This window comes from Muscardinus avellanarius (genome assembly GCF_963383645.1).
Source record: "Muscardinus avellanarius genome assembly, chromosome: 12".
In the NCBI taxonomy this organism is placed as follows: Eukaryota; Metazoa; Chordata; class Mammalia; order Rodentia; family Gliridae; genus Muscardinus; species Muscardinus avellanarius.
This window is the reverse complement of record NC_137798.1, coordinates 15,496,580-15,522,259: the sequence shown is the minus strand read 5'-3', so window position 1 is coordinate 15,522,259 and position 25,680 is coordinate 15,496,580. Positions and strand designations below refer to the sequence as shown.

At 37.5% G+C, this 25,680-nt stretch overlaps 1 protein-coding gene across 1 annotated transcript in view; it reads left to right on the top strand.

Annotated features, from left to right (window-relative positions):
- UNC13C (unc-13 homolog C) overlaps nucleotides 1-10,545 on the top strand; it is a gene marked incomplete at both ends in the record, with an annotated part of 469,864 nt that extends 459,319 nt beyond the window's left edge. The window contains 3 exons of the mRNA XM_080707444.1: nucleotides 6,687-6,779; nucleotides 8,388-8,547; nucleotides 10,260-10,545. Coding sequence (XP_080563570.1) covers nucleotides 6,687-6,779; nucleotides 8,388-8,547; nucleotides 10,260-10,545 — 539 coding nt within the window. The remainder of the gene's footprint in view (nucleotides 1-6,686; nucleotides 6,780-8,387; nucleotides 8,548-10,259) is intronic.
- Between the last annotated feature and the right edge of the window lie 15,135 nt (nucleotides 10,546-25,680).

Sequence of the window (25,680 nt, the reverse complement as noted above, 5' to 3'; positions counted from 1 at the left end):
ACTCTATAATTCTTTAAATTGCTTGGTGATTTGCTTTTGAGAAGAATAAATGACACCTCTTGGTGAGTGCTTTGACGTACACATTTTCAAATGTATGCATATGTTCAAGCAGTAATCTGGCCACGATTCTTATGCACTATCCACTGCACCTTTATGTTATACAGTAACACCTCTAAACATATCTGTGGACATATTAACCCCAAACCAGGAGCTGAACAGGCTTTGACCCTTAGTACAACAGAGACCAATATACAGTTTGTAATCTTTAATCTTTAAAATCACCCAAGAATCACCCAAGTAATTTTAATCTTTAAAAATTTATATATAAAAATAGCCACATATTAATGGGATACCATTTGTAGTGTTTTGATACCTGTATACATTGTGTGATGTTTAAGTCAGGGTAAACATATCTGTCTCCTCAAATATGTATTATATCTTGATGGTAAAAGCCATCAGAATCCTTTCTTCTAGCTTTTTAAATGCACAGTATATTATGATCCACAGTTTTTCCATCTTTTGTCCCCCACTCCTTACTCTCCCTGGCTTTATTCTACTTTCAATCTCTGAGATCAACTTTTTAAAATTTCACATATGAATGTGCTCATGTGTTTCTTTCTGTGCCTGGCTGATTTAACATAATGATCATCAATTTTATTCATGTTGTTAAAAATGATAGAGTCTAATTCTTTTATATGGATAAGTAGTATTCCATCATGTATATGTACCCCATTTTCTTTATCCATTCATCAATTGGTAGATTTTTTTTTCTTTCTTGGCTTTTTTAAATAGTGCTGCTGTGAACATGGGAGTCACATGTCTCTTTGAGAGACTAACTTCATCTCTTTGGACACATGCACAGTGTTGGGATTTGGGGGCCATAGAGTAGTTCTATTTTTAGTCTTTTAAGCAAACTTCATACTGTTTTCCATAATGACTTTCCTAATTACATTCTCACTGACTGTGAGTGTTCCCTTTTCTCCATTCTCACCAACACCTGTTATCTTGTCTTCTAGACAACAGCCACAAGCTATACGCATTTTCTGTTATTCAGAAGAATCTTCATGCTAAACCTGCTTTTAACAAAAGTTTTCAAAAATCTCATCAAGAAAATACCTTTCACTGGATTCTTGGGTGATAAGTTTTTATATCAATGAAAGGAGGGATTTCCCATTAGATATCTGAGGACTCTTAAAAATCTGACATCTCTTTTCACTCAACTGAGCCCATCTTAGAAAACAGAGTAAGAAGTCCAAAAGTTGTTGAGGAATAGTCTAGTAACTCTGAAGTGAGGTTTTGTTTATTTTGCAATCTATGTTGCATATTTTTATAATACATGAATCTTAAAAATGTTTAATAACTTTGAAGTATTCTTATAAGCATTGAATTATAATAAACATGAATTTATTTATTAGACATGTATTGGTGCAAAGCACTGAATCTACATTTAAAAATTTTTTTTCTTTAAGCCAGGCGTGGTGGTGCACGCTTATAATCCCCGTGCTTGGGAAGCAGAGACGGGAGGATCGCGCAGGTTCCAAATAAAAAATATAAAATAGGTCTGGGAGTGTAGCCTGGAGGTAGAAGGGCTTCCAGGAACCCCAGTACCACACACACAAAAAAATTTCTTTCACCCTTACAACAATGCTACCAGGTAAAATAAGGAAATGAAAGTCCATGGAGGTTAACAAGTGACTGAGAGCAAATGCTTGATCAGAACAGTCTGATTCCACCGCCCGCGATTTTGTACCACGTTGCACAGTAATTGAGATGACTAACGGTTATAGAATAAAAGTGCAAGGATTGAGTGGTGGAGATCTTTGGACAAGGCATCGTAGAATGATGGAAGAAAGATACTCCAAACATGCAGCTTTCTCAAGGAAAACATTAAAATTTTATGGGGTGGTTTTATTCTGAGCCTTTGTGTATGTTTGTGTCACATTAAATCTCACTACGGTGTAATTACAATATACAAATAAAAGTATATTAAAAACAACAGCAGCTGGGCGTGGTGGCGCATGCTTGTAATCCCCGCGCTTGGGAGTCAGAGACAGAAGGATCGTGCAGGTTCGAAGCCAGCCGCGCTGGCTTAAGAGACCCTGTTTCCAAATAAAAAAGTATAAAAATAGGTCTGGGAGTGTAGCCCGGAGGTAGACGGGTTCCAGGAACCCCAGTACCACCAAAAAAAAAAAAAAAAAAAAAAACAACAACAACAGCAGCAAAATGAAAACATGGAAGCTTTGAAGAACTTGTTTAAAAACAACAGCATGTGCCAGTAGTGCAGATGGAGTAAGAGGTATGCAAAGGCATTCTGGTCAGATTGGGTTTTAGAATTTGACCTCTAGTATAATGAGATGCAACTGTAAGGCTTTGCAGAAGAGAATGGGGTAATGCGAATGGTCCAACTTTCATATGAGTGACACAGCTTCTTTTCCCAAATTCCTGACTATACCCCTTATGGCTAAAAACTTAATTTTCAGCTTGCTCAGGATAAGGAGTTCAAGGTGTCAACACTGTTTCTAACATTTCCACTTGCTACTTCTGCTTCTGTGCCCCAGACACACTGAACTCTTTGCAGTTTGCAGGACACGCCATCCCTCTATGTATCCATCCCCGTGTGCATGCTATGTTCACAAGATGAATTTCATCTCATCCTTCAAGATTCTTCTTAATATTTTTACTATCATTATGAGCAAATCAACAGCCTTAACCCAGTATCCCAGCAGGAATATGATGGCACAATCTAATTAACTTGAAAATTTAATAAAGGAAATTTTAATAAAGGAACCATGTACAAAGGCATGGGTAGGATATAAAGAAACCAAAAGGAGCAGTAAACTTACCTCCTTATGGCAGAAGTAGCAAGGGAAGAAGAGATCCAGCATCAGGATCCACACAGGACAAATAAGGAAAAAGTAAATACCTTCAGTCTCTTGCCAGAATGGCCCATTGACCAAGCGCAATTAGGAGGTAGAGTGTAGAGAACAATCACTGATTGTTAGCCTATCTACTTTTAACACATCACATATTACAGTATAAAACGTTAAAATTAACCAAAGCAAGCAATAACAGCTAGTGGTTCTCTCACTGAAAGTATGATTGTACAACTGTAAATATATTGCAAAACTCAAAGGATTAAGTGAAACCTCTTTCATTAAAAATTGCAGTTGCCTGCAAAAAAAAAAAAAAAAACGAATGCACAAAAATTACTAGACTAAGTTGTAGCTGAAAAAGTTCAATTTAAAATAAGATACCTAGGAATAAACCTTTTAAGAGATATATATATATACACACACACATATGTTACTATATCTGTATACTTAAATTACACAGAAGGCATTAATGATAGGAATAAATATACACTCCGTTTTTTGAATAGAATTTGTGTTACAAACAGATCACCAATCAGGAATGTTATAAAGCTTTTTTCAAAAATATTAACTCTTCTGAGTCTCATTTTCTAATTTTTTATTGGTGCATTGTAGTCATACATCTTAGTGGGGTATAAGATGGTGGAGGCATACATGCACACACTGCTCATTTAGCCCTTCCTGATTCCCGCCCCATTCCCTCCCCACTTTCTCCTTCTTGTGTTTGGCTTAGTGATTGGCTTCGATGTGTTTGTGAATGTACATCATGCACATTAGGGAATGTCCCTCTTCCCCCTCCCACCCCCTCAGTTATGTCGCCTTATTTGCTCCTCTAGAGCATCTCCTTCTTCATCTAGAGTTCCTCCTATGACCCTAGCTTCCACATATTATGGAGAGCATCTGATTTCTTACTTTTTGTGACTGACTAGTCTCACTTAACATAATGTTCTCCAGTTTCATCCATTTCCTTGTAAATGACATAATTTTGTTCTTCTTTATGGATGAGTAAAATTCCATTGTATACATCTGCCAAAGTTTTGTAATCCATTCATCTGTTGATTAATGTCTTAACTGGTTCCATAGTTTGGCAATCGTGAATTGTGCAGCTATGAACATAAATACACATGCATTAGTTTGGTAGTTTGGTTTCCATTCTTTTGGGTAGATACCCAGAAGTGGTATCGAAGAATCATATGGTAAGTTTGTTCACATTCTGCTGAGGATGTTCCATGCTGTTTTCCAAAGTGGTTGCACTAATTTGCAATCCCAACAGTACTGTCCTCACCAGCATTTGTTGCTTTGTGTTTTGAATGCTTGCCATTCTAGTTGCAGTTAGGTGAAATCTCAGGGCATTTTTGATTTGCATCTCTGATTGCTAATGATGTTGAGCATTTTTCATACATTTATTGGCCATTTGAATTTCTTCTTTTGTGAGGCTTCATCCTCCTCAGATTAAATCTCCAATCGCATTGTACTTCAAAGCTCGCCTCTTCTCACCCGAAAGCAGGCTGCTGTGCGAATCTGAGTAGGAAAAGGAGAAAGTTGTGCTCCTCTTCCCTGTCTACTTTATCTCCTTCCCCTCGGAGGCCTCCCCAGTCCTGGAAAGGGAGGCAAGAGGAAAACCAGATTACTCCATCTGAACTTTGGTGACCTTTAGTAGCGAGGTCCTTATCTGTTTGGATGTTGCTGAGAGCTATTCTAGTTCATGGCTTTGGGGAAGCAGACGCTCCATAGAGCTGACTGATAGGAGACTCACTTCCGCATTGCACCCTGTCCCAGGTGTTGACGGGCTCCTCCCAGGCTTGGGACTTGCCCACCTTCTCCTTCTGACCCTTATCTGGTGCCAATATGGTGCAGTTCCCTCAAGTACCTGCCTCTTTGCCCCAGCTCTGGCACATGGAGCCCATTCAGAGCCATCCCCCATACTTCTCAGCAGCTGTCTCTCAGTCATGGTGCCTTCTATGACGGGCTTTAGCTCTAGCCTGGTTCAAGTCATGTCACACGCTAAGTAGGCAACCAAGAAAATGATCGCTTTGCTGCAACTTCAGGGTTTAAGAGTATTTCCTGTAGAATTGTCTTTATTTCAGAAAAAGGAGACATTTCTTCCTTACCCATAAAGCCGAGAAGTGACCATTTTCTATTTTGCTTTTTTTTTACATTCTGCCCCAATCCTGATGAGCCTCTGAGGTTGAAAACTTTCAGAAACTTTTGTTTTCAGCTTTGGGAATTAGCCATTCATTTTGTGAAAATAAGATTCTTTGTTAATCACACACATTGCAGATGGGCAAAATTACAACTCCACATAAAGATAGTCCATGTACCAAAATCCCATACTATGACTTTAATTATACATGGGAAATAAATTAAAAATGGTTAACTTATAATATATTCGTGTTTAATAAAACATTTAATAAATATTTCAAAATAACTTAAATATTTCAAGCATATATTCATTGAACATTTACTTTTTAATTAATGTTGTGATGTTCTAGGTCATAGAAAAGAATGTGTCAATTTCATATATACTGAAAAGGTAATAAGGTTAAATGAATAATTAGTACACGTGATTCATTGTAGAAAATGTTTTTTCATACCTGATATGTTCATAGTATATATATTTTATGAAGTTGCTATTATCCCCATTTTACGATTGAGGCAACTGAAGCCAAAGGACATAGTAAATGATCTAAGATCACAGAGCCAGTAGTGGCATAACTATTATTTAAATTAAGCATATCCAATTCTAAATCAAAAATAATTTCTAATATAACATGCTTAACTCTTGACTACTGGAGTGGCATTGAGGACTTCTTTTTGTGCTAGCTATAGACATTGTGAATACGCCTAGGATAAGCTTATTATGTTACAAAAACATTTTTATATTCTCATCTCTTTGGGCCTACGGCGACCCTCATGAAGTCAAGAGATCCTCTGCTATCCTTGTATCCCCAGTGCTCTCCGGTCACACTGTAGAAATGTTTCCAAAGAAATGAAGAGCAATGGTATACACTAGTGCATAAAAATGAATAGGTTTACAATGGCCAAATATGGAGCCAGCCTAGGTGTCCATCAGTAGATGGTCACCAAACTCTGGTAGATGATATGTACATTGGGATTTTACTCAGCCAAAAAGAAGAACAAAAATCACACCACTTGCAAGAAAATAGATGCGACTTGAGAATATTACACTGAAAGATTAGCCAGTCTTCAAAAAAATGAGTAGATGTATGTTTTCTTTTATATGCGAAAGCTAGGGCCAAGATCATATAGAAGAGCAGATTCCAGTGCGGTGGTTGAGGGGGTTCAGGGAATGAAGACATAAAGAGTGTAACCGTTGAAATAATGCTATGAATGTATGCAAAATTTCCAATTCCAATATCCAAGATATGTATAGGAGGGAAAGGGAGATATCCGGGACCTTGTGGGAAAAGGTACCAAAAGATGCATATATGTGTTTTTGTGTTTTTCTATACCTCCCAATATGATATAAAGCTTCAGTGCAGCAAATATATAAACAGAGCTTACTAAGTGCAGAGTAGAGCAACTGCTAGTGCTTATAACAGTAATAAGAGGAAGAGAGTACCTTGTAATTGCTGTAGGTCATATGAAATTTTAGCTCAACAGGTAAAGTATGATTATACCGAACCTCCAACCCGTGTAGAAAATTTCCCAGGCACTAATCAGTACCTATTATGAGCTGTTAATGGAAAGAGTTATTCATTTAAAATAATAAATTTTATCCCTTTTGCAGAGAATTTAGATGTTCATTATTAAGTAGTCTGAAAGTTAAGTTCAGTAAACTTCTGTTTTTTGCAGGTTGCTCTTCCAAAGATGCAGTAGGTCAGATATCTGTTCATGTGGATGTCACCGCCACGCCAGGAGCTGGAGAGCATAAGGTCACGGTAAAAGGTATACTGTATGTTCAAATAAACTTAAAAACCTCATAATCTTTAATATAAATTCACATTAATAATTATATAAAAATATAACTTGAACGTAGTTTTAAACTTTGGATTTAAAATTAGAAAAATTTTATTACAGATTTTATCCTAAATTAATATCTAAATAATTTAAACACATTATTATCTAAGTTTCCAAACTAGAAGTTTTATATGATTGGTTTCTTGATATTCATTGAAAATTAGTACTCTGTCTCTATGACTTCTTGGAGTCAAATAGGTTCTTACTATTCATAATATCTACTTGTTTCTTTTTCTAAGCAATTGCCAAAAAATGGTTTGATGTTTCTTTTAATAAGTGGCTCAACCTATTAGTTTTATATTATAAAACCAATGCAGGGATAAATTTCAAAGGTAAAACTTATAGAAATTTTCTCTACACTCATGGGATATTTTTATTATTATTACATACATAGTCCCTTTAAATACTCACTTTGATCAAAACTATGGTTTCCCAATATATTTTAAAATTTTATTAAATAATTTATCTTTGAATTCTATGGAAACAGCAGCTGGGCATAGTGGTACACTCCCGTAATCCTTGTACTTGGGAGACTGAGACAGGATAATCACGAGTTCATAGCTTCAGAAACTTAGGTCTTACTGAACAGAAAAGGGACTGTTTCAAAATAAAAAATAGGTCTGGGGGTATAGCTCAGAGATAAAACATGCCCCTGAGCTCAATACCCAGTGCCACACACACAAAGAAAAAGAAAAGAAAAGATAAATAAAGAAAATGAAAGAAACCGTATTTGAATAGGTAACATAAAGTACTGGTGAGGATACAGATAAAGGAACATGCTTATATAGTTCAATATTTTTAAAATAACTAGGTCAACACATTAAATGTCATAGACATTAATCTTTTTCTTTAAAAATCCTAAGGTAGTTAATGTTTCACTTATTATTGGCACACACCTGTAATCCAGTAATTGGGAGGCTGAGACAGGAGGATCGGAAGTTCCAGGCCACTCTCAACAACTTAGCAGGATCCTGTTTCCATATAAAATAGGGTTGGGGGTGTTGCTCAGAAGTAAAACGTCCTTGGGTTCAATTCCCAGCACCACAAATAAATTTTAAAAATAACACTATTTGTAAAACTAAATTGTATCATCTCACTTTGAGCACAAATATTCAAAGTATTATAAAATATTATTATTGCCTCAGATCTAAAATTATAAGTTTTTTTCTATTCCTGGTATATTTTCTAAATATTTAATGACAGACATCTCAATTACTATGAAAACACCATGTTTTTACCCAAAGAAGAATGCTAACTTTTCAATAGTAACAGATGTCATTTTATTTACAGTTCCCTTTCACCATTCCAGTGTCACACAACAAAGAGATAAAAGTTCCATCTGAGCATGCATTACAGAAAATAAATTGTTTATTCTTCAAGGACATTTTCCTTTCAAGACACTTTGTCTAGAGCAAATGAAAGCCATGACTTTGTAAACATGTGGAAACTTGGTTTCCTCCAATGGGTCCTAACGCTGAATCTTTCTTTCAATATGACTCATTTGCTGATGTGTTACATTCCCTTTCTGGATTTTAGTGATTGCTGTTAATGACCTGATCTGGCAGACCTCGGCCATGTTCCGCCCCTTTGTGGAAGTCTGCGTGCTGGGACCCAACCTTGGGGACAAGAGAAGGAAGCAAAGCACAAAGGCAAAGAGCAACACGTGGTCCCCAAAGTACAACGAGACATTCCACTTGTAAGTCCAGCCCTGTGCTCAGCCAGGCACCAGCTATCCTACAGCTAAACCTACTGGGGCGTTTGGAGTAGAAATCGCTAAGGAAGGTCAAACCCGTAGGATTTCTGATCACTGCAAATGAAGAAAGCTGTTTTTAGTTCCCTAAGTTTACTGACTTCATTTTTCAGGCAATGCTAGAGGCATGGGCTACATGCAACAGAAAGTCTTTGTTATCATAGAAGTTACTTTCTAAAGCTCATATGAAAATATCTCAAGGGAAAAAAAAATTGTTGGTAGCAAATACCACGCAGAGAACTATGTAATAAGTACTTTGACTAGTAACTTTAATCAGGTAGCCAGTGAGGCCTCCCTGAGCCTGTGACTTTTATGCTGAAATGTGAAAAAAAAATAGCCCCCAAGCACAGCATTTAGAAAATTTTAGGCCAAATGATATAGCCAGTGCAAAGGACTAAAATATCAGCATTCGTGCCTAGTTAATAAATAGTAGACAGTGAGATCATTTGAGTTGGGAGAGATGATGAGGGTGCTGGTGCTACCCTACCTATGAGCTTGCAATTCTCAGTCCATTAGGAGATCCTTTGAAAGGTTAAATGATGCCGGGCATGGTGGGCCACACTTGTAATCCCCGCATTTGGGAGGTAGAGACAGGAGGATTGCACTCACTGGCTTAAGAGACCCTGTTTCCAAATAAAAATATAAAAAATAGGTGTCTGGGAGTGTAGCCCAGAGGTAGAAGGGTTTCCAGGAACCCCAGTACCACCAAAAAGAAAAAAAGAAAAGAAAGGTTAAATGATTATTCTGTTTGGTGTTAAACAATCACAAGAAACCAGGACCAAACACCAAAAGATAAATTACAAGGTGTAATACTCCAGGCAAGGTAACAATGACTAGTCAGTGGTATCAGAAAAATGGAAAGTAGAAAGTTCTGAACACAAGAATACATGTCTCCTATATCATTTTGCCCTTCTATTCTTACTCATCGTGACACCATTGCCGTTCACCTTATTTCTGATTCTCTAAAATAAGTTATGTTTAGTAATCAATATCACCTGGGGACCAAAGTTTGACTCTGCAAAATGTTTAGCATATCACCATGCAGCTCCCTTCATGATGGGCAGCTCTCCAATGACAATCCGGCTGCTGCTGGTTGCTATCTGTGGAGGTCATCCTCCCCTACACATTGACAGGTCTAACTGTTGCTCTAGGAAGAAACGGGCATTCCGGCTCTGCCAAAACTCATTTACTCTAGAGATTTGTATCCAAATTAGCATCTTGTGAATGGTGCTTGATGGTCTATTCCCCTGAGAAAAGGTTCCTAGATATAATTGCTTACCCAAGAGTCAAGTAAAGATTATAGCATCTAATACTGAAATAGCACATAATATCTTCCAAAAGTACCAATGACCCAGTTCCCAAAACCACCCATAATTGTTTCAACAATTAATGAGGAGAATTATTTTTCTAATAACTAAAAAGCATAATATTTTAATTTCTTTTTCTATAAATATGCTTAATATTAAGGCAGAATGTACATTTTTCTATCTAGGGAAAGAAAAGATAGATATTATAGATATTACTGGAAATCTAAGTAAAAATCAAGGGTCATGACTTAAATATATTGATTCTCATTTGAAATAATGTATTATAATTTTAGACAATATTTTAGAACTATAATGTGATTTTTGTTCAATTTGTATTTTAAATTCACACAGCATTCTGGGTAATGAAAACCACCCAGGGGCCTATGAACTTCATCTCTCAGTTAAGGACTACTGCTTTGCCCGTGAAGATCGAGTTATTGGAATGACCGTAATTCAGCTTCAGAACATTGCAGAAAAAGGAAGCTATGGAGCATGGTATCCTCTTTTGAAAAATATCTCTATGGATGAAACTGGTTTGACTATACTTAGAATACTCTCTCAGAGGAACAGCGATGACATTGCTAAGGAATTTGTAAGACTTAAATCTGAAACAAGATCTATTGAAGAGAATGCTTGAAACAAATACTGCAAGATGTCACCTTTGAGAATTTATGAACCTTCATTGTCTGACTCCTGCATGCATGTGCAAATACATGGGAATGTTTATTTCACTACGTTTCAATATTTGCCAATACTCAAGTACACTCTACTAGGTGTGTGGAAAACTCACTGAACTTTTATACCAATTCTGGTCTTTGGGGAAAAAGAATGTTCCATGAAGTGCCAAAGTTATGATGTAAATTCAGATATCAAGAACCTCCCTTAAAATGCTTATTCCATCTCATTACCAATTTCTCATCTATAATACAAACAGGAGAAGTTTGTTTGACTGACAGTTATCTTTCTAAGTTAGTTTACATCACCCCTCTCAGAAAGCATTTGTCATTCAAGCTCTATTTTCTTTAGATGTCATTGTAGACATCTTAACAAAAACCCTTTTCTACCATTACTAGAAATTCAGTGACTTCTAGAAAGTATTTGTAATTTTATAGCTTCAGATACATTGTGATGATTTTTGCATACAAATTAAAATAGAAAAGGTGGGAAATATTTTATGCTGGCTAGTTTCCAACCTTTCTGAAATATCACTGTGAAGAAATGCTGTTAAATCAAACCTACACAAAGCAATGCTAAATAGTTTGTTAATGTTTGATATATTGATAAAATATATGTTCTTTAAAACTGCCAAGGTCACATCACATTTATAAAAAGAATAAGTTGATGTATTGGCCTTATAGCATTATGTCTCAGCTTTACCATAATTCATTCTTCAGAAAGTCTTAGAAGTAATGGCTTAGAAGTGGGATGGAAGGTTTTGTTTCTTCAAATATCTGGGATAAGTAACTCTTGTTACTGTTTTTCCTCTGACAGTTATGACTATCTCCTTATTTCTTAACTCTGTAATAATATTTCTTTTAAAAATACTCAATAATTGATACTGAAAGCAGCATTACACTGAATCCAAAAGTCCTGTTTTCATGTAAAATGTAAAATACAAAATTGTAAGCAATTTCTTCTATTTATGTTACTTATATGCCCAAAGTGTATCAAATGGGAAAACAACAAAGTTTGGTACATAAAACTTTCCTAGGTTGGTTTTTGACTATGAATGAAATAATTTATAAATGTTGCATTTTCTGGATTTTTATGATTTGCCTTCTTAGAGTCTGTACCTAACTTCTTGGCCACAGAATAGTACTTTGTCATTTCTGGTCATAACTGTTAGTGGACACATGCAGAAACAAGAGCTTCTTACACTGAATGTGTTTTGTAAACAAGCAGGTCTGATACATTAAAGAACGGAAGTGACCAGTATCATCTAAGAATTATTTTGCTGCTGGGTGTGAAAAACACACAGACCAGTGATATTGGCTAATTTGTGTTATATTTTTAGGCAACTGCTTTGTTAATGACTTTTCCAAATGCATAGTATGATGTGATCCTCTGGCATATGCATTAATAAATGGATGTGTATTAAGCACATGCAACAGTATCCTATCCTTTGCCTTCTTATTTAATCTATATAAAATCATTCAATTATTTAGTAGTAAAAACATCAGCTCTTTTACCATACATAACACTCGTCACATTATTTGGTTATAAATCTCATTAAAATTTGAGATGCTACCAGTTGCATTGGCAGATTCCTGTGATTCTAGTATCTGGGAGGCCGAGACAAAGAGAATCATAGGTCGAGGCCAGTTTCTGAAACTTAGCAAGACCCTATTTCAAAATAAAAAGGCCTGGGGGTGTAGCTTAGAGGCAGAATGCCCCTGGGTCCAATCTCCATTACCAAAAAACTTGAGATGCTATCATTTATTCAATAGATGTTACGTTCATAGAAACAACTGTATGTTACAAGATAATGGCATGGAAAATAAAGAATTGAAATGCTTCATCATGTAAGAATTCATTCTAGTTGTATCTTAAAATAATGATTTTATAGAATATTGATGACATGACAATATCAATGTCATAAAGCATAAAAATTTGAATCAATGGCAATTTAAGACTGTACTGATGACAAATTATGAGCTGAATAGTTTTTTGAGTATATATTTGATAAATTAATTTTGGCTTTTACATATGTCTATCTACAGCTAATAGCACCAGTATATAACAACAGTAAACAGTGGCAGTATGAATTAAGCATATTTATTACTATGTTTTCCTCCCAAGACGCAAGAATTTTTGTTGTCTTCAAAACAAAATCTCTTGGATACTTACCTAAAATCTGAGTCATTCTAAGGTTCACAGAAATCTACTCTAATGCCCTCTTAATATATGTGGCAACTTACTCATCTAGGTAAAGCCGTTATTCAACTACAGGTAAACCTCACATTAAAGTTCTTGAAGACAGTATGTATAAAATCAAATTTGGCCAAAGGAAAAATATGTAAAGTGTTATAAAAGCATTTACTATACAAAAGAATTCTGATAGTTGGGAGTGGCGGAAAACATCCATAGTCATAATACTTGAAAGCCTAAAACTTGAGGATTGCAAATTCAAGGACAGCCTCAGCAATTTAGCAAGGTTCACACCCCCCACTAACCCATCTTCTCTAGCTATACTCCACCCGGCTCCCATCATCACCCAAAAATGCTTTCAAGTTAGTAGTCCATCAAGGGGTCAATTCACTGATGACTAGCCCTATGATTCAGATATTTCGCCTCTGAATCTTGCTGTATTGCCAACACATGAGTTTTTCTGGGGATACTCCTTACCCAAGGCATAACACCTGATTTGAATTACACAGTCTATACATGTACCAGAATATTATATAGTACCCAATAAGATGTACAGTTTTTGTGTTTTTAAATATTGGCTATGGATGGAACTGGAGGACATTATGCTAAGTGAGATTAGTCAGTCATAAAAAATAAGAAATCAGATGTTTTCCCTAATATGTGAGAGTTAGGGAGAAATGGGTCATAGGAGGAACTCTAGATGAAAAAGGAAATCCTATAGAGGAGCAAACAAGGCAACCTAAAGGAGGAGAAAGGAGGGGGGAAGAGGAAAATCTCTAAAACACACAATGTACTTAAACATATCAAAGTCAACCACTAAGCCAAGCAAGGGAAGGAGGGATGGGGAGGGATTTGGGTAGGGGTCAAATCAGTGATGTGTACATGTATGTTCACACAAGTTTTTTACCCCCAATATGATGTATGAATATAACACCCCAATAAAAAATTTAAAAAACAAAAAATAAATAAATAAATATTGGCTAATGAATAAATTTAAATCAGGGTTCAAGAAGTAGCCCCATGATTGAGCCCTTGCCTAGAATGAAGAAGGGCCTGCTTCAATCCTCACACTGCAGAAAGCAGTTTAATACCTTGCACTTGTCGGGGTGGCTCTTACCTAAAAGAGGAAAGACAATAGCTGTTGGTGAGGGTAAGGAGAAAGAGGACTCTGTATGCTCTTGGAAGAATTGTAAATTATGAAAGTCATTGTGGAAAACAGTATGGTGGTTATTCAAAACCCTAAAAAGAGAGCTGCCACATAAACCAGGCAATTCCACTACTGGGTATAAATGCAAAGCATGAGGGCAGTGAAGGATACCTCCGCCTCCACGCTCCCCATGGCACCAGGCATAGTAGCCTAGACATGAATTGCCTCCGTGTCCCTCTGTGGATAGAGAGTGACATGTGGCAATTAGGCACAGTGAAATACTAAAACAGAAATACTAAAAACAAAGATGAAGCTGTCAGACATTGTTAAGTGAAAAAAGCCAGGCACAAAGCCAGAGGAAAGTGGTGGTTTCCCAAGGCTGTGAGGTGGGAGTCAGGGAAGATGCTGTTCAAAAGAAACTGCATCGTTTAAATAGAAGAAATGAATGCAGGAGAGCTGCTGAGCATCACTAGCCCTCCAGCATCTACATCTATCCCAGAAACACATCTTCATCCAAGAGAAAGAAGAAAGAAGGGCCTGAAAGAGAAAAGAGGACTCTCTTAGGAATAGAAGAACCCATAAAGCCTTAGCTTTCAAAAGGCTTTAGATTTCAACAGAGCATTCAGATTTCAAAAGCTCCTTCCGTATTCACAGTTTAAATGCTCTTTCTTAAACCTTTACCAGGAAGTTTGCTGACTTTACACTAAGCCTTCTTTTGTAGATAAAGTCAAAGAATTTGTTCTTTTTCCTATATGGAGCTCCTGGCTCCTGAGCTAGATTTTACTGCTGATTTTGACCTCTGCTTCTCCATCCCTGACCCTATTTCCTCTTACTAACTGGAGTTTTGTTATAAAAACCATCTTTTATTAATTTTTTATTGGTGCATTGCAGTCATACATCTTAATGTGGTACACGATGTTAGAGGCATACATGCACACATCACTCATGTAGCCCTTCCCCAATTCCCACCCCACTTCCTCTCCCCTCCCTCCTTCTCATATTTGGCTTAGCGATTGACTTTGATGTGTTTGTTAATGTAGATCATGTATATTAGAGAATTTCCCTCTTCTCCTCTCTTTCCCCCTCAATTAAGTTGCATTAATTGCCCATCTATGGTTTCTCCTTTTTCTAGAGTTCCTCCTATTATCCTTGCTTTCCCTAGCTTCTGAATATAAGGAAGAACATCTGATTTTTTATTTTTGTAACTATTTTTACTTAGCATAATGCTCTCCAGTTTGATCCATTTCCGTCAACAGATGAATTGATTACAAAACTATGGGATATGTACACAATGGAAGATTACTCAACCATAAAGAAGAACAAAAGGACATCTATCTTAAATACTTGGTTATAAAAGATATCTACCTTAAGCTGGGAATGGTGGCGCACATTTGTAATCTCAGTACTTGAGAGGCTGAGACAGGAGGATCTCAGGTTTGTGGCCAGCTACAGCTACTTAGTGAGGCCCTACACAACTTAGTTAGACTTGTTTCAAAATAAATAAATAGATCTGGGGCTGTAGCTCAGAGTAGAATGCCCATGGGTTCAATCTCTAGTACTGCAAAATATAAGCTAAAATAAAAAGCAATTATCTTAAATATTTTGGTTATTTTTATTGGAATATAATAATTGTATGTATTTATGGGATATAGTGTGAAATTTTGATTCACAAATACAATGTGTAATAGTCAAATAAGAGCTTTCTGGGAGGATGGAGACCAAGGGACACATATCAGTCCTGCTGACACCTGATCTGCATTGCCTTAAAAACATGTTCTTAAAAAAGCAAGAAAACCCCATCACTTTAAAGAAAATATGAGCTGGGCGTGGTGGCACATGCTTGTAATCCCCGTGCTTGGGAGGCGGAGACAGGAGGATCGCGCTGGTTCGAAGCCAGCTGTGCTGGCTTAAGAGACCCTGTTTCCAAATTAAAATATAAAAATAGGTCTGGGAGTGTAGCCCGGAGGTAGAAGGGCTTCCAGGAACCCCAGTACCACCAAAAAAAGAAAGAAAGAAAGAAAGAAAGAAAGAAAGAAAGAAAGAAAGAAAGAAAGAAAGAAAGAAAGAAAGAAAGAAAGAAAATATGATAAGTAAAAGGTGGCAGGGAAGAAAAATCTAGAAGACCAATCAGAGAGCAGAAAAGAAACTCACCACCTTGCAGCTGTGGGCACCACTACAGTTCCATCTTGCCTCACAGAAATAAAACCAAGGACCTGAAATGAAGTAAGCAGCTACAGGTCATATGAATTGTAAGCCATCAGTTATTCCTGCACAGACACCAGCTATAACTTGCAACAGTGACAGCTGAGCTCACCATGCCCTCTGGAGATCCAGACTGCCACTCAACTGAACCAAACAGACACTTCATGAAAGAAGAAATTCAAATGGCCAATAAATGCATGAGAAAAATGCTCAACATCATTAGCAATCAGAGAGATGCAAATCAAAACTACCCTGAAATTTCACCTAACTCCAACTAGAATGGCAATCATTCAAAACACAAACAACAACAAATGCTGGACAGGATGTGGAGAAGTGGGAATTATAATACATTGTTGGTGGGATTGCAAATTAGTGCAACCACTTTAGAAAACAAGATGGAGGATCCTCAAAAATGGGAACAAACTTACCATCTGATCCATCAATACCACTTCTTGGTATCTACCCAAAAGAAAGGAAACCAAACTACCAAACTAATGCATGTATATCTATGTTCATAGCTGCACAATTCACCATAGCCAAACTATAGAACCAGCCAAGATGTCCATCAACTGATGAATGGATTACAAAACTGTGGGATATGTACACAATGGAATTTTACTCAGCCATAAAGAAAAACACAATTATGTCATTTACAGGGAAATGGATGTAATTGGGGAACATTATACTAAGTGAGATTAGTCAGTCAAAAAAAAATAAATAGATGTTCTTCCTAATATGCAGAAGCTGGGGAGAAAATGGGTCATAGGAGGAACTCTAGATGAAGAAGATACTATAGATGACTAAATAAGGCAACCTAACTGAGGGTGATGGGAGGAAGGAAATTCTCTAATGTACATGATGTTCATTCACAAACACATCAAAGTCAATCACTAAGCAAACATGAGAAGGAGGGAGGGGGAGGGAGGGGGAGGGAGTGGGTGGGAATTGGGTAAGGGCTAATTGGGTGATGTGCATGTATGCCTCTACCATCTTGTACTCCATTAAGATGTATGAGTACAATGCACCAATAAAAAAATTTTTAAATAGTCAAATCAAGGTGTTTAACATATCTACTCATCCATGATAAGGGGAATGAAAGTATCCCACGAGAATGTTTACAGAATTCCTTACATGTCTGTAATTACTTTGGGGATTTGCAGTATGCCATTTTTATTATCAAGCATGGAGTGAGTTACCAAAACTACTTTCAGAATGCCAAATAATTATATAAATTCTAGTGGAGAAAGTAAGGTGATTCAAACCAATGTCTCCCTTTTCCAAGTATTGTTCAGGAGTGAATATCACCACATACTAAAATCATCTTCTCTTTGTTTCTGAACTTAGACAAAGCCTCATTACTTTAGGTTAGTATTTTAAAATCACCTCTTCTAAGTACCTCACATCTCATGCTTTGCCAGACAGAAGGAGGTTTTATAGTAGGCTGGGTTTTGTAGTGGCTTCTTTGGCGGTAGTGGTGGATATTTGTATTAGTCATCTTTAAATGGTAGAGACTAAATTGATTCTTAAGACACAAATACAGATTAATACTTTTCTTTGCAGTTAGCATCCATGGTACTCCAACAGGTTGGAATTCCCTTCCATTTACAAATGGCAGAGCACAGGAGGACAAGGAAGAACTGTGACCACGATTCAGGCAGCAAAATGCCCCTCAAACCTACTCATAATATTGTAAACATCTCTCTGAACTAGTAAAACAAAATGTCCAAGTAGAAATTGGTCTTTGTTCTAGGCCTAAAATCCTTTTGCCTTTATCCCTTTTCTTTGCCCAGCTATCTCTTACTGGCCATCCTTTCATCTAAGTCCAGAAGTCAGATTTTTTGTAGGAAAACTTAATATCTCCCCCACTTTCCAAATATATACCGATACTCTTTTTCTATCCCATGTACCTGTTTACCCACAGATTACGCCCATGAAATCTTCATCTTTGCATCCTAAGCACTTGGAATAGCTCTCAAAGTTTCTTGAATAAGCATCAAAATAACAGATCCGAAGTTCCAGTTAAACACTGCTCCACAGAGAAGAGAATAAAGAAAGCCCAGAGACTTGTACTTTTCTTATCCAAATACTGTACCCAGCGATGGCCCAGCAAATGTCCTTTCTCTGAGAAATGTCCCAAGACTTACTATTCGGCATTCAGTTATATAAAACTCTAATATGAGTCATATATCTCAAGAGTTTTATTTCCTTATTAAATGCATGGTTTTGTAGCCAAGTCTACTCCACTCAGAGCCCCAGCTGCCGACTTAGTAGCATTTTGATTCCAAGTAAGTGACCTGCAGTCTGTCAGGATTTTGTTTTGTTTAAAGATGAGAAGTCTGAGAGCTACAGAGGCCTCTAACAGTGAGTTCAGAGATAAATAAATACATGTCTTCTTTCCTTATCTCCTTTGCCAAAGTTCACACAAGCTGCCTTCTCTGTGGTGTGTGTTACATGTAGTGATGCATCTCCAGGAACCAGAAACTTCCCCCAAGAGCTTACTGATGTTGGATTTTAGTTCCCCAGCCACAGTAATGACGATCCTCCTGGGGGTGCCTGATTCAGAGAACACCTTAAGGACTGGTGCGTATCAGTGGTGTATACACTAGTATTGTTGTGTCTTTTTTTGTTTGTTTTCTGGGGTTTTTTGTTGTTGATTTTTGTGACAGTGAGGATTGAACTCAGGGGTGTTCTACCTGTAAGCTATATCCCCACCTCTTTTTACTTTTTATATTGAAACAGGGTCTCACTAAGTTGCTGAGTGCCTTGCTAAGTTGCCAAGGTTGGCCTCAAAACCGTGATCCTCTGCTTCAGCCTCCTAGGTACTGTGATTACGATGTATGTCACCCCATGTGTATGTACACACACACACACACACACACACACACACACACACATATATATACATATATATATAATATACATATATATATATGCCCAATTAGGCAGTGGGTAATATGAATAAGAAGTGGGATTTCTGTGTGATACCTAATACAATTTTGCAAAGCTTTGTCTACTTCTGAAATCAGTGCAATTTCTGGAGTAAAAATGGATAAGGGAAATATGAACAGCATTGACAAAAAAGTTTCATTTAAGATCTATTTAAATTAATGATGTATATTATTTTACCTGGAAGAATCTAGCTTGTTCTTATTAAAATTTAACAAGTTAATTCAAAGAACTGAATAGATCAGCTATCATCCTCAGAAATATTCCACTACTTACACACACACACACACACACACACACACACACACACAGAGTCTGATTTATAACAGTAATATTAGTATAGTGGCCCGTCACATATATTTTTACATTTTATATAGCAATTGAAATAAATTAATGCTTCCATTGTGATGGATTGTTTGGTATGAAAAAAATCATAGTATAGATTGATCTATATAATCCTTCCGTTAAAAATAAAGCATATCAGCTGGGTATGGTATTGCACATCTGTAATCCCAATACTTGGGAGACTAAGGCAGAAAGATCATGGGTTAGAAACTAGCCTTATTAACAACCCCGATTCAAAATAAATTTTTAAAAAGGGTATGTGGAGTATAATTCAGAGATATAATGCCCCTGGGTTCAATATGCAGTACCAAGTAAGTCAATAAAGCATTTCATGTTAGTGCTATTGAGCTAGTGATCTCATTTCTTGTTTTAATTATTGTTGCAAAAAAAGACCATTCATTGAGTATATCTGGAATTTGTGTACCATGTGATTCAAAATTAAAGGGAAAGAACGTTATGTTAAGTGAGATTAGGCAGTCAGAGGAAGTGAAAGGCACAGGCTTTCTCTCATATGCAGAAGCTAGGGCGTAAGCAGGATACCAGAGGGACTTCAGATAATAGATGAGAAACTATAATGGCTCGAGAGAGGTGCTCTAGGAGAGGTCAGGGGAGAGAGGGAGAATTTATAAAGGAATTGCTTCCATTGACATTAGACACATATGTGGGAATAACAATACCAGTGTAGATATCCTTGTGGGGAAGGGGAGTGGGGAGGGAGCCGAGGGCAAGTTCACTGTCACCATGAGCTGCATTTTAAGGTGAGATTATAATACATTGATAAAAGAATAAAATAGTCAAGGGAAGAAAGCCCATATTTACTTAATATCTGCAATATACTAAAAGAGGTACTTTAAAGGACTCCTATGCAGTGGGCATTGGCTTCACTTAAAGATTTATTAACTTACTTATTTATATCTTTTTATCGAATATTTACTGTATGATACTGATGTGTTGGGAGTGGTTTTAGGATCGGCAGGCACATCAGCAAGCTAAAGAGACAAAAACTGCTTGCCTGGTGGAACTTACACTCCAGTGTGGAAAAAAACAAATGAGGACATTGAAACTCAGGCACATTATGCAACTTGCCCAGGACAATTAAGATTTAACGGTGTTTCATAAAGTATGGTTCCAGGAACATCTATTTCAGAACTACCGTGGATGCTTATTTAATGATAAAAAGCATTGGGTCCCATCTCAGAATCATGGAGGTAAGTAAGCCTCAGAGATTAACATTTTTAGTGAACCCCACTAACTTATGCACAGAATTTTTGAAAACCCTTAAGCAAACAACAGACAATCTTTAAAATCAATGTTTAATTCAGTCCAGGTTTCTGTGTAAAAAAAAAAAAACATAGGCAGTATATAAAATATATGTGGAGTAAGATGGCATCTAAGATCCTCCACCAACCTCCCCACAAACATAATATGTTGGACAGCTATACATGGACCAGTATAAAGCTCAAAAAGTTAGGGGAGAGACCGTGATACCCACTTCCAGCATAATAAAAAGAAAAGACATACTGAAGAAGGGAGAAATGAAGGAATTAACCTCATCAGCACTCTCCCAAACTCAAGCAGCCCAGCTTAGCAACAGACACCCTCCTACTTGGGGGAAGGAGAGGAAATTAAGTCCAGACCTAAGACACGAAGTCTAGTACCAGGCCCACCATGGGGAAACCATGCTGGGCAGAGCCAAATCACCCCTACCCCAGGCTAATACCTGCCCATCTGAGCCACTGGAACCACCTGAGGCTAAAAGTGGCTGGCTGCCTCTCCCCACCCCTCTCCATTCTCAAGAGGCAGAATGGGCAACAAGACCCCACCCACTGTGGAGCAGGACACAAAATGGCACCAGGCCTTGTGTTAGACTCAGTGTCAGGCCACTGCTCTGAGTCCCAGTACCTGGTAGAACTGAAGACCCTTTGCACAGAGCGTACCTCCAGACCAGCCCCAGATTCAGACAGCAACCCATGCACTGGTAGGAGAGTCTTTAGTTTGAACCTGCATCATTTCAGCCTTGCACTAAGTAAGAAGCACAGATGTCCTCCTCCTGAGACTATATGGGTTCCTGTGACTGAAAGACTTAGGTACAACCCAGCTTAAGGACTGTCCCCAGCCTCAGAAAGAATTGCTATCTCCATGCCAGTATAGGCTCTAATAATGTACCAGAAACCAGGCAGAGACACATACCCCAGTGGAACGAACTTGTATTTCTGCATCACTGCCACTGTGTCAAGGGACCCCATGCACCCCTGAGACTGTATAGATCCCGGTAGGTGCAAGACTCAGGTGTGACCCAGCTTGGCATCAGCCACGGGCAATCAGGAAATTGCCTTTATCGACATAATCCAATCTTAGGTTGGAGTGTAGATCAAGCCTCATTTGCTGGAGATAGGACAGGTTAATAAGCTAAAGACTCTGCCCTGGAACATGGTTCTAGGCTGGTGAAATCTAACACTGACCGGATTCTAATAGCCCCTATCCCAAAACCTGTCTGTGGAGAAAACTTCTAGAACAGCCCCAGTGCCCAGGGAAAATACTGCAGCCCCAGTCTAGCAGACCTGTATTGCAGCAGGTGTCACCCATGGGCTGGGCACAGTGGTCAGTCTTGGACCTCCATTTCCTTCAATAATAGGTAGGTTGCAACAGTGTGGGTCTTGGTCCTTTCCAACTGCTACGATGCTCTTGGCAAGGTGTGAAATCAGGGTATGATACAGCTTAACAATATTAGAATCTTAAGTATAATTTAGGAGCCTGCAGCTAGTCCATCCACAGTGACTCTGCCCAGAAATGGGCAGAAAGCCCGACTAGAGGCTGACCACTGTGGATGAGGCATTTGGATCTATAACCAGACCCAGGAAGAGGCTTGTGGACACAGAATATTCTCTCTAGGTAGTGTTCCCCTCATTTATTTTTTAACAACATTCTAATTGTGGGTGCCATCCAGTGCTGAAATAGTGGGCGTGACTATACTCTCAGCCTGTTTAACAGTATTAAAGTCATAATTATGGCTTAGAAGCCTTATGGAAAGATAAGTACATACAAAGCCAAATTAGGAAGACTAAGAAATCCTTCAGTGCCCAGACCATATGACATCATGCCAATAAGCACCCAGAGCTTTCAGGGAACCATGAGCTTTCCTAACAGTAAAGATAGGCATTAGAAAGTGACCAGACAGTAATCAGTATGGGAAAACTCTCAGATAATGATTTAATTTTCAAGAAATCTTGAAGAAAACACAGAAATAATTTAAAACTTTAACAGAAACTTAAAGAGACAGAAGCAACTTTTAAAAATTAAACAAATTCTTGAGCTGAAATATATATCCAGTTAAATTTAAAAATGAAGTATAGTATCAATATCAGGGCAAATCAAACAGAGGAAAAAAACTGGTGATACTCATACTATTTGAAAATATACAGTTGGAGAAGAAAAAGGAATGAACAGGGAAAGAAGAAAGCTTGCAGGAACAATGGGGAAAGTATTAAAAGTGCACATATTTGAATTACTGGGCTCAAGCTGGATTTGAGAGTGCCAAATAGGTAGAAAGCTTATTCAAATAAATAATAATGAAAACCCAAAGAAGGATACAGACATCCAGGCTTAGAGGGATGGAAGGTCACAAGTCATTTACCTCAACCAACTCAGTTCCAAGACATCTTACAATCAAGCTTTTAAAGGTAAAAGATTTTTAAAAAGATTTTCAACAATGCAAGAAAAAAAAAAGAAAGAGAACAAAATAATTCTTCAATTTGCCTGAAAACAGATTTCTGAACTATGCACCACAAACCTCACAGGCCAGGAGACTCCTATGAGACTTTTCCAGAATTGAAGAGAAAAAAAACTTTAAACTGAGAATATTATACCCAGTCGAGATGTCTTTCAGAAATAACGAGACAAAAGCATTTCCAGATAAACTGAAAGCTAAAAGAATAAGCTAAAAGAATATATCTCCACCAAATCTGTTTAAGAAAAAAAACCTAAAGAAAATTCTCAGCCAGGCAAAAATACTGCATGCATGTAATCTCAGCTACTCATGATTGACGGATTATTTGAATTCAGGAGTTTGAGAACAGTCTAACCAACATGGAATGGCCCTATCTCAAAAATAAATAAGAAATATAAGCAAGCAAGCTCCTTAAACTGGAAGAAAGACAGGAATGTGTAAGAATAAAGCATAGGAACGTATAAAACTTATTGGCAAAAATAACTATCAAATTCTGAATGCTCTAATATTTTAAATATAGTGCATAAGCCATTGATATATTTACTATGAAGACTGAAAAACAAAGCAATTGAAAATAACAACTAGCTGAACATGTTAGGAGCTGGGCAGTATGTGATGAGAAAACAGAAAGGCTGAAAGTATAATTCAGTGATAGATTATGTGCTCAGAATACATGAGCCTCTGAGGTCAATCTCCATCACCAAAGCAATACAGTGGGATAAAACAAAAATATTCAAAATGGACCAGGCATGGTGGCGCATGCTTGTAATCCTAGCATTCAGGAGGTGGAAACAGGAGGATCGCGGTTTGTGGACAGCCTCAGCTACTTAGCAAGGCCCTTTGCAACTCAGTGAGACCCTGTTTCAAAAACTAAGACTATAAAAAATAGGGCTGGGAGTGTAGCTCAGAGGTAGAATATCCCTGGGTTCCATCCCCAGTACCATAAAAAAAAATTTTTTTAATTTAAAATGTTGGCAAATATGTCATAGAAATGGAGAGTTGTATAATTAATACATTCTCTCTCCCACCCATGTTCAATCCCAGGGCCCCTCAGATAAATAAATGAACAAATCACATCCTGTGGGAACAATTCAACTAAATCTACTGTCCTTAGAGATTTCTAACACAGTTGTTTCAAGTGTTGTTTTTTTTTTTTTTTTCCTGCAGTGGAAACAGCTGGTTGTAGAATATTCAAGTCAGTACTAGGGAAAGGTCTAGTTTATAGAAAAACACAGGAAGCTGATAACAGGCCTACAGAGTAAACAACATAATTTCACGATTTTAAATATGACAAAAATTATTGGAGGGGGAGTAATGATCACATTTTTCTTATTAAGGTCTCTGTGTGTCTGGAACACACAGGCCAGAGGGACTCTATAGAGAAAGGAGGAAGAGAGACTGGTCAGGTGGCTATTAAAATCGTTTATGGGAGGGAAAAAAGTAAGTGATAGCCACTCTGTCCAGAGCCACGGAGAGAATCATTAGGAATATATTTAGATGTGAAACTAATACACATGACCTCGAGATTGGATGCATGAAGGAAAATCAAAGAGGAAAGGAAAATTTCCAGGTGCCACTGGAGTAACTGAGTGAAGGGTGGAGGTCCTGTGTGGGAGAGTAGACCAGGTGCTCACCTTAGGAAACACGCCATTTCAGATTCTTGGGGGATAACCCAGTGAAGGCCATGATAAGTAATGTATTGTCTGAGTGGAGGTCCAGTGGATCTAATATGGGGGTTTTATCCTGCAGGAGCTTGCATTTTAATGACCAGAGGATTAAGGCAGTTTGTTCTTATATATGGTAAACTGTGGCCTAATTTTATTTTTCCCCACATACCACTCGGTTGCCCGAGAGACACTTATTTTCTTACTTATTTTTCTCTTTTTATAATCCCTGTGTGTGGCTTTGAATTGCTTCTTTTGTCTTGTACTAAATTCACTTATGTGCACCATTTCTGGACTTTCTATTTTATTCCCCAGTCTACTTGCCATTCATGTACTGTGTGTCATCCATTCCATTTGTGGTGTTCATAGACTATATTACTGTTGGCTGTGCTAGTTCCCATCACAGTTTTCTATTTTAATGTTTCCCTGGAGTTTCTTGCATGTTTATTTTCTCCTTTTGAAGGTTAATATCTATTTATATATTTTTATGAGGAAACATATTGCTATTTATAATGGGTAAGATTTATAAATGTAATTACAAATTAAAATTTCCCTTAAAATGGAATACGCTGCCATATTTTCTTTAATCTGCAGATGTACTAAAATAAATATGTTAAAATTCTGCACTTGTGGCATAAAATCAATGTGGGGAGGTATCAAAAGTGCTCTATCTGTAGGAAGAAGGCAGCAAGGCACTGTGTAGGCAGAGGATTTCACTTCCCTCAGAATACCCATGACATTCTCCACATTACCCAGCCCTCTGCAGTTACTGCGCTGGTTAATGCTCCTAAGTGGAAGTGTTATGTGCCTGGCCCAAGGAATTTAGGAGCTCCTGAAGGATCATGTGCCTCTCTTTCCCTCGTGGCCAATGAA